Source organism: Scyliorhinus canicula, chromosome 1 (assembly GCF_902713615.1).
Source record: "Scyliorhinus canicula chromosome 1, sScyCan1.1, whole genome shotgun sequence".
Lineage (NCBI taxonomy): Eukaryota > Metazoa > Chordata > Chondrichthyes > Carcharhiniformes > Scyliorhinidae > Scyliorhinus > Scyliorhinus canicula.
This window is the reverse complement of record NC_052146.1, coordinates 249,537,371-249,552,511: the sequence shown is the minus strand read 5'-3', so window position 1 is coordinate 249,552,511 and position 15,141 is coordinate 249,537,371. Positions and strand designations below refer to the sequence as shown.

Below are 15,141 nucleotides of genomic sequence, written 5' to 3'. Positions count from 1 at the left end.
GCTCCAAAAACATTCAAGAAGCTCAACACTAACCAGGACACAGCAGCCCGCTTGATTGCTCCCCCTTCCACAAACATTCAAACCCTCCACCCTTGACGAACAGTGGCAGCCATGTGTACCATGTACAAGATGCATTGCAGTAACTCACCAAGGTTCCTGAGACAACACCTTCCAAACCCATGACCACTAACATCTAGAAGGACAAGAGCAGCAGATACCTGGGAACCCCACCACCTGCAGGTTCCCCTCCAAGTCACTCACCACCCTGACTTGGAAATATATTGCTGTCCCTTCACTGTCGTTGGGGCAATATCCCCCAGCTAATAGCCAGTATTTATTGCCCATCCCTAATTTCCTTTGAGAAGGTGGTGGTGAGCTGCCTGCTTGACCTGCTGCAGTCCATATAGTGTCAGTATTGCTACTAGGGAGGGAGTTCCAGGATTTTGACCCAACGACAGTGAAGGAACGGCGATATGTTCCCAAGTCAGGATGGTGAGTCACTTGGAGCAGAGCTTCCAGGTGGTGGTGGTGCTCCCATGCATCTGTTGTAGCTTCACCAGCGTGGCTCATGTTTAGATATGCCTGGTGCTGCTGGCATGTTCTCATGCACTGCTCATCGAAGCAGAGTTAGATGCTGGTTTGATATTAATGAAAGATGGAAGGATATGCTGGGCCATGAGATTACAGATTGTGGTTGAATACAATTCTGCTGCAGTTGATGATCCGCAGCACCTCATGGATGCCCGAGCTGCTGGATCTGCTCTGAATCTATCCCATTTGGCACAGTGAAGGAACGGTTTACTGCCTCACTGTAATATGCAGATTTGCTAAAATGTTATTAACATCGCACGCCTTGCGACATTGCCAGTCGGGTAGATCTGTAGATTGCTTGAGTAACCTCTCCCAACTTGTGGCACAAGTTCCCAGATGTTAATGAGAAGGACTTCACAAGGTCGACTGGGTTAGGTGTTACTTCGATGTGTCTGTTGCCTAAATTAATGCCCATTGTTCCTTCCATTTATACTATTAGAACTTTTCATTGCAGTCTAATGTGACTCTCAACGCATTGCGAGATTCAACGCAATGTCATGAGATGTTGCGATATGAATAACATTTCAGCAAATCTGCATATTAGAGTGAGGCAGTAAGCCGTACTCTAATGAGCAGATTCCCGAGGCACCTGAGGCTTTGGAATTCAACCCCTTCGCCTCAGAGACCTCGGGCAAGCACCATTTGGTATTATGTCCCCACAATCGGGGACCAGATGGAACGTCACTCATGGGGTCTGCAACGGGATGGGAGACCCTCAGCTGCATGCTGTTTGGGCAGGGTGGTACGCTAGCCTTGCTGGTGCCACCTGGGCACCCTGACAGTGCTACCTGGGCACCCAGTGTGCCAGGCACGCACAGGCAGGGACGGTCAGAACAGTCCTCTGGATTACTGGTCCAGTGACATAACCTTTTTGCCCTTATTCAACAAGAATATTCAACAAGTTACTTGCTTATTAAGGGAGTGGACAGGCAGTGTTTTGGGAGGATACCGTCTCCATTTATTAACGGTTCCAGAGAATGATCTTTGTGGAGCTTGTCTACTTCCAATTAACTCCATCTTGGCTACAAGCAAGCCATTGACCTCTCCCATAGCCACTTGACAGTGAAACTTCACATTAGATGATTGTGCATAGTAAATGTCTTCTCATTTGTAATCTGGGTTGACAATTCAAAGCATAGTGCAGGAGGCGAAAGAGGCCGGTGTGCTGGCCTTTGCGTCCCTAGTAGCCCGGCAAAAAGTGCAGGAGGCGAAAGAAGCCGGTATGCTGGCCTTTGCGTCCCTAGTAGCCCGGCGAAGGATTTTGCTACAGGGGAAGGACGCGAGGCCCCCAAGCGTGGAGACCTGGATCAATGACATGGCGGGCTTTATTAAGCTTGAGAAGGTTAAATTTGCCCTGAGAGGATCGGTGCAAGGGTTCTTTAAACGGTGGCAACCTTTCCTCGACTTTCTGGCTCAACGATAGGGTACTGGGACAGTAGCAGCAGCAACCCGGGGAGGAGGGGGGACGTTGATATGTTTGCTTATTTTATTTAAATTTGATTTATTTAATTTTAATTTATGGTTAAGTTCTCTTGTTGGGGGGGGGGGGGGGGGGGGGGAGTGTGATACATGTGATGTTACGGTATGGGGGGAATTGTGGGTGTTATGGGGCTGTTAGTTGCATATTACTGCTTGTTGCTATACTTGTTGTTATATTTTTATATTTTCTGTAAAAAATTCCAATAAAAATTATTTTAAAAAAAAGACAATTCAAAGCACAACCAAGAGAATACTGCATTGTTAGAGATCGATTTTGAGATCCGATTTTAAACTGAGACTCATTTGAATGGGTTTTTTTTGTGGAATTGAAGGATATGTCAGAGGTAGGTTCTTTACCCAGAGAGTAGTGGGGGCATGGAATGCCTGTGGAAGTAGTTGAGTCGGAAACATTAGGGACCTTCAAGCGGCTATTGGATAGGTACATGGATTATGGTAGATTAATTTGTTCTTAAGGGCAGCACGGTAGCATTGTGGATAGCACAATTGCTTCACAGCTCCAGGGTCCCAATTCGATTCCGGCTTGGGTCACTGTCTGTGCGGAGTCTGCACATCCTCCCCGTGTGTGCATGGGTTTCCTCCGGGTGCTCCGGTTTCCTCCCACAGTCCAAAAATGTGCAGGTTAGGTGGATTGGCCATGATAAATTGCCCTTCGTGTCCAAAATTGCCCTTAGTGTTGGGTGGGGTTACTGGGTTATGGGGATAGGGTGGAGGTGTTGACCTTGGGTCGGGTGCTCTTTCCAAGAGCCGGTGCAGACTCGATGGGCCGAATGGCCTCCTTCTGCACTGTAAATTCTATGATAATCTGTGATTAACCGAGGACAAAGGTTCGGCACAACATCGTGGTCTGAAGGGCCTGTTTTGTGCTGTATTTTTCTATGTTCTATGTTTTTTCTATGATATTCTCCTGATGTCCCAACAACTATTCATCTCTCTAACAACATTGCCAAAACAGATGAACTGCCAGTTTTGAATCTTCCTGTGTGCAATTCAGCTGTCATACCTCACTGCATAAAAATAATTCTATATCCAAAAGCAATAATTTATTGGTTGTTATGTGCTTTGAAGTATGCTGAGGATGTGAAATGTAATATTTAAATGTAAATTCACGCCATCCCTTCCCCCAACCCTGCTGAGATGACAGATGTTTAAAATATTTTAGATGTAATACCTTTTTCTTTGACTTTACAGCAGGTTTCTAATATTCACATTTTAATGTTTTTAATTGCTGGAAAATGAGTGTGTTTGAAAAGTGGTTTGATGTAGTATAAATTAGATGAGTAATATTCCTTCTTCAGTGCTCTCCCAACATTGTACATTAAGAGCAAATCTGGCTCTCAGGCATTATGAGTAATATCCCATTGGTAACGGTAACATTTCACGAGCTTTCCAAAATTGTTCACATGTGAATCATCTGTTTGATGTTTTCACTTTGATTTAGTTGTATTAGTGCCTCAGCTGAAGGTGTGCAGTTTGTATTTGAGATCATCCAGTCCTGTCAAGTCTTGCATATTATCACTGCCTTCCTCTCTGTGCGCTGTTGCATGCATCAAAATAGTTCAGTTTAAGGCCTAAATATCCACTGTGCAAACCTTTCTGTATTAAAGCGTTTTGTTGCTGTTGATAAACTTAACCAACTGTACTGCCGGTTGTTATTTCTGCAGAGATCAGCAGGTTTATCGTTTGGTAAACTGTGGTGAAGCGCCTGTTGGTTTTTAATCCAGTCCCTTCGAGCTTTAATTCTCACATCTGCCACAGTATCTCCTTTTAGTTTGAAACTGCTGTCCAGTCAAGTTTTAAAAAGAAAATACTCCACGTGGCTTAAAATGGCAGGAGTCTGGTGGGCAGTGAGGTGGGTGTCCTGTTCTATCATTTTCCTAGATTTGGGATTTTGCTTTGGTAGATGTCAGTATTTTGCGCATTGGCTTTTTCTCCTCCAGTGAAAGTTGTTTAATTACAGCCACAGCTTTTGTTACATGCAGCTGCATAGTTTCTCAAAAGTCCAACTGGTTCTTCAGTTGCCAATTTCTGGGGCGTTTTCAAATATCCATATGGAACATTAATTTTTTAAAATAAATTTAGATTACCCAATTATTTTTTCCAATTAAAGGGCAATTTAGCGTGGCCAATCCACCTACTCTGCACATTTTTGGGTTGTGGTGGCGAAACACACGCAGACACGGGGAGAATGTGCAAACTCCACACGGACAGTGACCCAGAGCCGGGATCGAACCTGGGACCTCAGTGCCGTGAGGCAGCTGTGCTAACCACTAGGCCACCGTGCTGCCCCACATAGAGCATTACTAAATGAAACCTACCCTGCACTGTCTGAAACATATGCTACTTTGTGTAAATTTGTGTGAAGGGGAAGTATGTCCTCCCTCAGTCTCCATGTGCTCCAAGGAAAACAACCCCAGTCTATCTAGTCTCTCTTCATAACTAACACTCTCCAGCCCAGGCAACATCCCCTTCCAGTGTTATCATGTCCCTCCTGTAATGTGGATTCCTGAACTGCACACAATACTCTAGCTGTGGCCTAACCAACATTTCCTACAGCTCCAGCATAACCTCCCTCTTCATAAACTCTACGCCTTGGCTAATAAAGGCAAGTTTACCATATGCCTTCTTAACCAAGTTATCCACCTGCCCTGCTATCATAAAGAACCGGTGTACATGCACACCAAGGTCCTTCTGATCGTGGTGCTGCCCAGGGCCCTGACATTTATCATGTATTCCCCTTTGTTTGTCCTGCCCAGGTGCATCACCTCGCACTTATCTGGATTGAATTCCATTCTCCATTGATCAGTCATCTACCTGTTTATATCTTACTATTTATCACCCCACCAATTTCAGTTTCATCTGTGAACTTGCCGATTGACCCTCCTACATTCACGTCTAAATCATTTATATAAACCACAAGCAGGAAGGGCACCAACACTGATCCCTGCTAGACTGAGAAACTCTACCACATCGCTGACCCACACTCCTGACTTTGGGGCTCCGAGTCCCTCCATCTCAGCAAGATCCGCCTCCAGGCCACCAGGGAGGAGAAGGCCAGGATATCCCCCCCCCCCGCCTCCGGATCCTCCGACACCCCAAATATTGCTAATTCTGGACTCGGAGTTACCCTACCTTCCAGCACTTCCGACATAACATCTGCAAATCTCTGCCAGAATTCCCTCAGTTTCGGACATGCCCAAAACATTTGAACATGGTTGGCCGGGCTACCCCCAGACCTCCACATATGTCCTCCACCCCCTAGAAGAACCTACTCATCCGGGCTACCATTATGTGGGCCCTGTGGACTACCTTGAACTGAATCAAGCCGAGTCTAGCACAGGACGAGGATGCATTTACCCTTTTCAAGGCTTTTTCCCACAGTTCAGTTTTCAGCTCACCCCTTTCCCGAACTCCTATTCCCATTCCCCTTCACCTCTCTGATAGGGGCCCCTTCCCACTCTAACAATTCCCTGTATATCTGCGAAAACTTCCCACCTCCAACCCCTGTTTTTGACAGCACTTTATCCTGTAGTCCCCTCGGGGAGAGGCAAGGAAAGCTTGGGACCTGCCTCTGTACAAAGTCCTGCACTTGAAGATACCGAAACCCGTTCCCACCCAGTAAATCAAACTCCTCCTCTAATGTCTCCAAGGTCGGAAAGCCCTCCTGGAGATGAGTAGATCCCCAAACCTCTCAAAGCCCCCCCCCCCCCCCTCCCCCGGACAAACCGGGGGATGTCACAGATCGGTGACTACAGTGACACCTCCTCCGGTCTCATATGCTGCCTCCATTGCCCCCACACCCTCAGGACTGCCGCCACCACCAGGCGTGTAGAGTACCGAGCCGGCGAGAACGGCAGGGGTGCCGTCAGTAAAGTCTCCAGACTCCTACCGCTGCAGGATGCTGCCTCCATTCGCTTCCAAACTGACCCATTCCCCACTTCCTGACCATCAATATGTTGGCAGCCCAGTAATAGTTAATATTAGGAGAGCCAAGCCCCCTTCTCCGCGGGTCCGTTCCAGGAGTGCCCTCTTTACTCTCGGGGTTTTACCAGCCCATATAAACCTTGATATTGCCGCATTCATACTTCTGAAAAACGCTTTTGGGACAAAAACCAGGAGAAATTGAAAAAAGAAAAGCAGTCTCGGAAGGACAGTCATCTTCACCGTCTGAACCCTCCCCACCAGCGTCAGTGGGAGCATGTCCCATCTACAAAAATCCCTTCGCATTTGATCCATTGCTTTGCCCAAATTTAACTTGTGAAGCTGCCCCCAATCCTTGGCCACTTGAATCCCCAGATACCTAAAACTCTTCCAAACCACTTTAAAAGGTAGCTCCTTCAGCCTCCTTTCCTGCTCCCGTGCCTGAATCCTGGACATCTCGCTCTTTCCCATATTTAACTTATAGCCAGAAAATCGCCCAAATTCTCCTAATACTTCCATGATTTTAGTCATCCCCCCCCCCCCCCACAACAGGGTCCGTGATATAAAGCAACAAATCATCCACATAGAGAGAGAGAGACCCTGTGTTCCACCCCCCACTATACCCCGCCAGGCATTCGCTGCTCTCGGGGTCATTGTTAATGGTTCTATGCCCAGGGCAAATATTAATGGGGAGAGCTGGCATCCCTGCCTTGTCCACTGACATAGACTAAAGTATTCCGATCAAACTAGGTTAGTTCTTACGTTTGCCACCGGGGCCCAGTAGGTCTATCCAGTGTCATCAGTGATCCAAAACCACAATTGCTGAGTACTCCGTGTCCTCAACCCCTGATAACAGTGTTTTATCTAGCACAAAGAAATCTATCCTGGAGTACGCATGAGTGGGCAGCACAGTAGCATGGTGGTTAGCATAAATGCTTCACAGCTCCAGGGTCCCTGGTTCGATTCCCGGCTGGGTCACTGTCTGTGTGGAGTCTGCACGTCCTCCCCGTGTGTGCGTGGGTTTCCTCCGGGTGCTCCGGTTTCCTCCCACAGTCCAAAGATGTGCGGGTTAGGTGGATTGGCCATGCTAAATTTCCCGTAGTGTCCTAAAAAGTAAGGTTAAGGGGGGGGGTTGTTTGGTTACGGATATTGGGTGGATACGTGGGTTTGAGTAGGGTGATCATTGCTCGGCACAACATTGAGGGCCGGAGGGCCTGTTCTGTGCTGTACTGTTCTATTCTATACGCCTCATGTACATGGGAGTAGAATGAATATTCCCAGCTCCTTGGTCTCTCAAATCTCCACGGATCCACCCCTCCCATGCGCTCCATGAACCCCCGCAGTTCCTTTGCCATTGCTGATAGTTTCCCCGACCAAGCACTCGACTGGTCCAATCTCGGGTCCAGGACCGTATTAAAGTCACACATGATCAGCAGGTGCGAGTCAAGGTCTGGGATCTTTCCCAGCACCTTCCTGACAAACGCGACATCATCCCAGTTTGGGGCATATATATTCACCATTGCCTCTAACCATAACAAATCTGCCTCCCGGGTCTGCTTCTATCTTCTCCACCTCGAATGTCACCCATTTGTTAATCAGGATAGCCACCCCCCTTGTTGTAAAGTCCAATCCTGAATGAAACACTTGCCCGACCCATCCCTTCTTTAATCTAATTTGGTCTCCCAGCTTCAGGTGTGTCTCCTGTAACATGGCCACGTCTGCTTTTAACTATCTCGGGTGTGCGAACACACGGGCTGTCTTAACCGGCCTGTTCAGCCCGTGGACATTCCATGTAACCAGTCTGGTCAGGAGGGGGAGGGGGGCCCTTGCCCCTGCCCCCCTCCCCTGTCAATCGGCCATGACCTTTCCTAGGCCACCTCCTAGCCAGTGTTCGGCACCTCACTTGATCCGCCCCTCGGCGGCAACTGCCATCTGATCTCCATCTCCAGTCTCCTAGCTGTCCCTTACCCATCAGCAGTAACCCCCCCCCATTTTGTCTTTCCTCAGCTCTCCCCCCACTTTGCTCCCGTGAACTAGCTATCCAGATGGCCCATCAGCTTCCCCCCCCCCACCCCAAAATCTGGCATCAAAAAACCTGCCATCTGCCAGATTCCATCCCCCCTAAACAAGCACTCAACACAATAACAACAATCCCCAAAAGCAAACACACCATCCCCCAATGCACAGACAAAAGGGCCCACCCCCCCCAACCGATTCTTATCAGTCACATCACCTTCAAACAGAATCAAACATGATAGAAGAAGCTTCAAGCAGCTTAAGCAAAATTATGCATGCAAGATTCAACCATCTTTCTTAAAGAAAAGAAAAACCCCTGTTGAACTTATAAGTTTTTTCCTTTGTAACCCAGTAAATAAAGCAATAAATCAAAATAAAATTACACAAGAAAAAAAAACCCTTTCCTCCCCGAACATCGCGACTTAACTCACAGAATTAGAAAGACTGAAATTCCCCCCCCCCCCCCCTATCCCTTTCCCCCAAATTCAGTCCACCACAGTTTGAATTGTCCTTCACAAAAGTAGCCACCTTTTCCGGAGAGTTGAAGTACAGCTCCCAGTTCCTGCAGGTCACCCAAAGACAAGCCAGATATAGCAGTCCAAATTTAATGTTTTTCGCAAACAGGGCCGCCTTAACTTTGTTGAAACTTGCTCTCCTCTTTGCGAGTTCTGGTCCTCAATCTTGGTACACCCGAATCTCTGATTCTTCCCATGTGTACCGTTTTGTCTGCCTGGCCCACTTCATGATACGCTTCTTGTCGAGGAATCGATGTAGCCTCACCACCATGGTCCACAGGGGCTCATGACCCTGGGGCTTGCGTACGAGCACCCTCTGTGCCCAGTCCACCTCCAGCGGCTTGTCATACACATCGGCCCCGACCATTTCCTGCAACATCTTCCCCACATATGTACCACATCTGATCCCTCCTTTCTCTCTGCACCCTGACGATTCGGATATTTTCCCTGCAAAACCGATTGTTTTGAAAGTCCTCCACTTTATCGAGCAGTCGATTCTGTCTGTCCTATAGTATGCTAATTTCCAAAGCCATTGCAGTGGACTCCTCTCGTTCAGTCACCAGCTCCTGCAGCTTTAGAATCTCCTGTCCCTGGGTCGTCATTTTCTCCTCCAACCGGTCAACCACCCCCTTAATCGAGGCTATTGCCCAGGTCATGTCTTCTGCACACTCCTTGCGATGTTGGGTGAACTTCTCATCCAGGTACTCGACCCATTGCTCCATCGACCAGTGAGCTGGCGTGAACACGCTTTGTCTCGTTACCATTGTGCTCGATGGCCTCTGAGCCTTGCTTTCACTCATCTTTTGGTTTCTTCTTTTTTGACTCTTACTTGGACATGATTCTATAAATTGAGGGTCACCTCCTTTTCCTCTTCCTTCGATCAACTTATGTTGAGAAATTTCCTGAAAAATCCGGCTTTAAAACCATTAAAAAAACCACAGCGACCTTTCACTCCATTGTCACCACCAGAAGTCCTGTTCTCTAGTTTCTGAGGGAGTAGAATGGTAAGAGTAGATATATTGGAACGCATTGGTTTGCCAAACATGTGCTTTTCCGGTGATCGGAGAGTTGCACTTAAGGTGTCACTCTCAAATGTAACATTGCAATGTGGAGATCTTGCTTGGTCTGTATACACTTGAGATTTGGGGACTTCGCTGTGTGAATAATTAGGCCATTAGATTAGGGTAATGATGAGAAGGAGTATGTGATCGTCATTCCATTTCTCTTAACATAAATTGCAGACCATTGTGATTTCTCTAGACACACCAAATAAACTGCAAAGAACAATTAGAGTGTGTGTGACAGTTGTGCTTGATGTATTGTGCAGTTGTCAAATAATAGGGTACTTACTAAAGTAGTTGATGGTGATGAAGTCAGTGCCAAGTACATGAAAGAGGGTGGCAATTTTGGACCAAGGATGGATAGGAACTTCATGTGAAATTAGAAGGTTTTTTTTTGCTGATTTGGCATGTGTTCTTTCTTTTTAAATATTTTAATTCTTCTCCTTTTTCACATTTTCTCCCAAATTTACACCCACCAACAATAAAAATAATTAGTAATGAATGCAATGTCAATCCCCATATCAACAATCCCATCCTCCCAACAAACCCCCAAACAGCAGCCCGCATGAAAACATAAACAAGTAACAAAAAGGAATCCGGAGTCACCCATAGTCACCATTAACACATACACTTCATTTCCCCCCCCCCCCCCCCCCGCCCCTCCTGATGTTCGATGTAATCCAATTCTCGAAAGTGCATAATGAATAACGCTCATGAATTGGAGAACCCCTCCATTCTTCCCCTCAGTTCAAATTTGACCTTCTCAAGAGTCACGAATTCCAGCAGGTCCCCCCCGCCACGCCAGGGCACAGGGTGGAGAGGTTGATCTCCATCCCAACAAGATCCGCCTTCGGGCTATCAACGAGGCGAAGGCTACAACATCTGGGCCCCCTCCTGAGGACCCAGAACCAATTTCATGTGCACCACTTTAGAGATTACCCTAAACACCTTCTAGTAGTCCTCCAGGTTTGGACAGGATCAAAACATATGAATGTGGTTTGCGCGTGCACGCCCCCCCCCCCCCCCCCCCCCCCCCCCCCCCCCGGAAAAGTTCACTCACATCTTCTACCCGCTCCAATAGCCGGCTCATCCTCGCCCTTGTGAGGTACACTCTACATACCACCTTCAGCTGTATCAGCCCCAACCTCGGCACGAGGTAGAGGCATTTGGCATGTGCTCTTAGTAATCTTTTTTTAATAATATTTATTAGTGTCGCAAGTAGGCTTACATTAACACTGAAGTTACTGTGAAAATCCCCTAGTCGCCACACTACGGCTCCTGTTCAGGTACACTGAGGGAGAATTCAGAATGTCCAATTCACTTAACAAGCACGTCTTTATGGACTTGTGGGAGGTAACCCACGTAGGCACTGAGAACGTGCTGACTCCGCACAGACAGTGATCCAAGCCGGGAATCGAACCTGGGTACCTGGCGCTGTAAAGCAACAGTGCTAGCCACTGGGCTACCATACCACCCTTGACATGCCTCGAGCATCTTGACGATGACTTCAATGTCACTCCTCATAGACAGCCAATAAATCTCTCTCTTGTGAGTCTTCTCATCCAATCTATTCTTATGTGTGTGATAAAATTGTTGAAGAATATCGTGTTGCAAGTATTAAGGCATGATGACCTGGCTGCTTTTAAAAATGACTCCCCAGGAAATGCCTAGCTTATCCTGGTAAGAACCAAAATGGTCTCACGTGTTTGTAGTGATGCTGAATTGAATTATGCCTTCCTTCAATGAGGGTTTTCCATTGGTTCTGCAGTGTAGAATCTTTTGCTGTTTGTTTTGTAGCTGCTGACATTTGTGTTGTGCAATATGAACCAGATCAATTGACAGATTTGCATTCTCCTGAAAACTGTTGCAGCTCCCTTGAAATTGCCAATTTTGTTGAAACTTTCTGGACAATTCAGTGTTGGGTTGTGAAGTAAGGCAATAGGAGTAGTTTCTGAGGTTGATCTGCCATATGGTATCTGACTGATTCCATAGGTTGGCACTAATGTGGGGTCACAACATGCCTATAATTGTTGGGCCTTTAGTCTCCACAATGTAAAAATTGTGACATCCAGGAGGCTTGATTGTACTTGTACTCCAGGACTATGTTTCCTGCACATGAAATTAGTCATGTTGTGTAAGGTCTGTTTGGATCAGTGCATAGCTCTTTATAGCTGCATCAGCCTTTGTTCTAATGCACTGCTGCCATCATTGCTCATTTCTGCTACATGCTTTGTAGAGTGATAGGAACTGGGCATTCCCTTAATGCATGCAGAAGGTCACACCTTGCATGCATTTTGCTTGGTTTGGGTGTTCTACTGAGTTCATTAATTGGGCTTATATTTAGGACCTGTAAGCTTTGTCAATCTGCAAGGATTGCTTTGTAGTTTGCGTCTATCCTTGTAGTTCCTTGATGCTATACGTGTTGGACTTGTCCAGCCGATCTTTCTGGAATACTTCCACGGGATTGGATGTGATCAGCAACTCAACAATTCTGTCTGCTAGCTCTGTGTTTGAAAAATCACCTTTTCTCTCTATCTGCTGACAAAGTGGGCTGTGGAATCTGTTGGCTGCTGTTAGACTGACCTGAACGTTAGTCAATGAATATGAAGGTTTAGCCTAATTCTGGACAGATCTTCCAATGTAGTCTATATCTTTTGGTGATTCATTACCTCTAATCATAACCTATTCTGGCCTAATTTTTATGATAGTTTTGTTTTGTTTTTCTTTTTGTTTGACTCTCCCTTGCTCGCTATCTATCTAGCCCACAGCCTGGTCATTGGCTCTCCTGACTGAGCTAACCCCATGCTGGGACTCTCAATGAACCTCCCCTCTCGGAACTGACAGGCTAGGTGCTACAATCTCACCTCAAAGCGTCCAATTGCTTTCCAGCTCTTTATTTGAGCAATATCTCATTATCTTCAAAGCTTTCCTGTGCAGTCAGCATGCTGTGGTTTCAACATTCTTCAATGCTGCAAACTCGTAGTCTGACAAATGTCGAGGGTTGATATCAGGGTGTTTACCACGTCATATATAATCTTGCTGCCACCTGTCTGACCACTGCTGAACCTCATGTCATGTTTTTATAATTATGTAGACACCAATCGCTCTGAAGGGGTTGGGTAAACACATTGTGGGCTCATTTATTAAGACTCGGCAGATGAGAACATGTAGACTTGGATTCAAAACTTGAAGACATCAGCAGCAGAGCTGTGTGTGCTGTGTTTTGCACATAGGCCAAAGTGAAACTGAGACTGGATTGTATGACCGTTCCCCTCTAATGATGTCACACTGCAATCCCTTCAAGGCATATTACTACACTAATTTGCATATATACAGAATACAGTGCCTTTGGTACCATGGTCGGCGCAGGCTTGGAGAGCCGAAGGGCCTGTTCCTATGCTGTATTGTTCTTTTGTGTGCTGTCAATGATTTATGATGTGTAGTAGTGTTGTGGTGTGGTACAGGAGTACAGAAATGTCCCACAATGATCAAATTAAATAAGTGACTGCGTCACCTGTCTTGGTAATGTTGGTTGAAGTATAATGTTGGCCAGGATGTGGAGAGAACTCCTTGCTCTTCAAAATGTTGTGGGATCTTTTGCCTTCATCTAGGCAGGCAGACAGAATGTTGTTCGGCACCTCATTGGAAAGGCAGCGCTTCAGACAACGGCGCACTCCTTCAGTACAGCACCTTGGTGGCAGCCTCGATCATATTCCTGATCGGAATTTTTCTTTGTCTCCTGTCTCACCTGTTGAAAGATATTCTGCACTATCTCTTGTGCATTTTCTTAAAGAGGTTTCTCCTCCACTGACTTTCCCGCACCGCCCTCCAACTCCACCTAATCTGCCAGAAATACCAGTTTTAGATTTTATTTCACTTGTGAATTGCAATAAGTCTTTAGGTACTGCATCATTGTTATTTGTCACTAACATTTAGTGAAGTTAAAAGTTTATTTCACACATTGAAAGTCTGAAAGTGTAGTTGTGGTCGAAAGTGGGGCATGTTCTTATTGAACGGTAGAACTGGCTCAAAGGGGCCATATGGTATGTTCCTATTTTGTATGTTCTTGTGTATGTCACAAATTTGGTAAAATAAAATAATGTTGCATCCCTTTCTCCCTTCCTCCCACCCCTTCCTCCCTCTTCTGTACTGTTTATCCTTTGTTTGAGCAGGGCCAGTCAGCGTGGGCTGGAACTTGGTGTGGAATGCACAGATCATTCAGAATAATAATGCATAATGTTATGGCTGTGATGGGATGTCCTGTCAAGTACCAATCCGTTACCTTGTTTCTAGAGAGATGGTCCAAGTTGAGGCCAAATGCTTCTCTCTGAAAGAAGGGAAACTTTAAAGGTGATGTGACCCTGGAACATCTTGTATATTTTTCTGGTGGCTGGACGAGAGGGGCCTTGGTGTAGACTTGTGTGCAAGCAGGGTAACAGAATGGGTGAAGGAAGAGAGGAAATTTGCAACAGGATTTAAAAAATATTATAACATTTGAATGCTTCTGGAATGACCAATTTTCTGAATGTATCTCAATCCATTTCCCAGGTATCGCACTATATCCTGGCAATGCTGAGCTCCAGAGCTGTAAGCACCATTACCATGACTATGTCCAGCTTACAGTGAATCCAGGCCAACGAGGAGAAATAGACTGCACCTTTGAGCATGTCAATTACACAGACCCGTACAGAAACAAAACATTGGTAAAGTATACAATGCATCCATTGATTTAACTCTTAGAATTAAAGTGTTTCCATTTGTCCAATACAGGTGACATGGAGCATTTTACACCACATTATTGCTGACTCTTCATGTGATGGTTTTATAACGACATTTCTTTCAGCAACTGGAATAAATTTCTTATTATGAGCTAAAATTCTGAGTAAATGTTGACTATGCTTGATGCAGTATTTAATATGTAAAGCTTGCTTTAGCCACAATTAAATTAGTGGAAAACAAAACATGGGTCTACGAGGTCAGATTAGTGACTCTCATCCTGTATATTTTGTGCTTTTTCTTTTGACCAGTCTCGACTCAGTGATGGACCTCTTACCTTTTAAATTGTAGATACAAATGTCACGCCAGAGACTTGAGCACATAATCTAGGGTAATACTTCTGTGCAGTGCTATGGTGGGCACAGAAGTGCCGCCTTTCAGATGAGATGTTAAACCGAGGCACGAGGGGGCCACCGAGGTGAATGTAAAAGATCTTGCAGCATTACTCACACAAGAGGAGCAGAGTTCCTGAAGTTGTTAAATGCAAGCTCCTTATTTCTTTAGTCTGTCGTCTAATTTTTGATTGTGTCAGATTGGAGCTGGAACATTGTAATTTCAGTGACCACTTCAACCATTCTGTGTCAGCTTGCGACAGACTGTGGGCTCAAGTTACTAGAATGTAAACAATTTTCATTTAAAGTGTTATCAAATAAAATTTGACACTGAACCACATATGGCGTAATTAACATTGAGGAGAGCAGGTTGAGTTGTGAATGAGGAGAGTAGTTGGGAGTTGTGATGGAGGAGAGCAGGTTGGGAGGTGT

General features: G+C 45.9%; 1 protein-coding gene across 3 annotated transcripts in view; it reads left to right on the top strand.

The window, feature by feature from the left end:
- Positions 1-15,141, top strand: part of pacc1 (proton activated chloride channel 1) — a 57,017-nt gene that overhangs the window by 19,317 nt on the left and 22,559 nt on the right. For all 3 annotated transcript variants that reach the window (XM_038811038.1, XM_038811049.1, XM_038811029.1), the window contains one exon: positions 14,150-14,304. In XM_038811038.1, the coding sequence (XP_038666966.1) occupies positions 14,150-14,304 (155 nt within the window). The remainder of the gene's footprint in view (positions 1-14,149; positions 14,305-15,141) is intronic.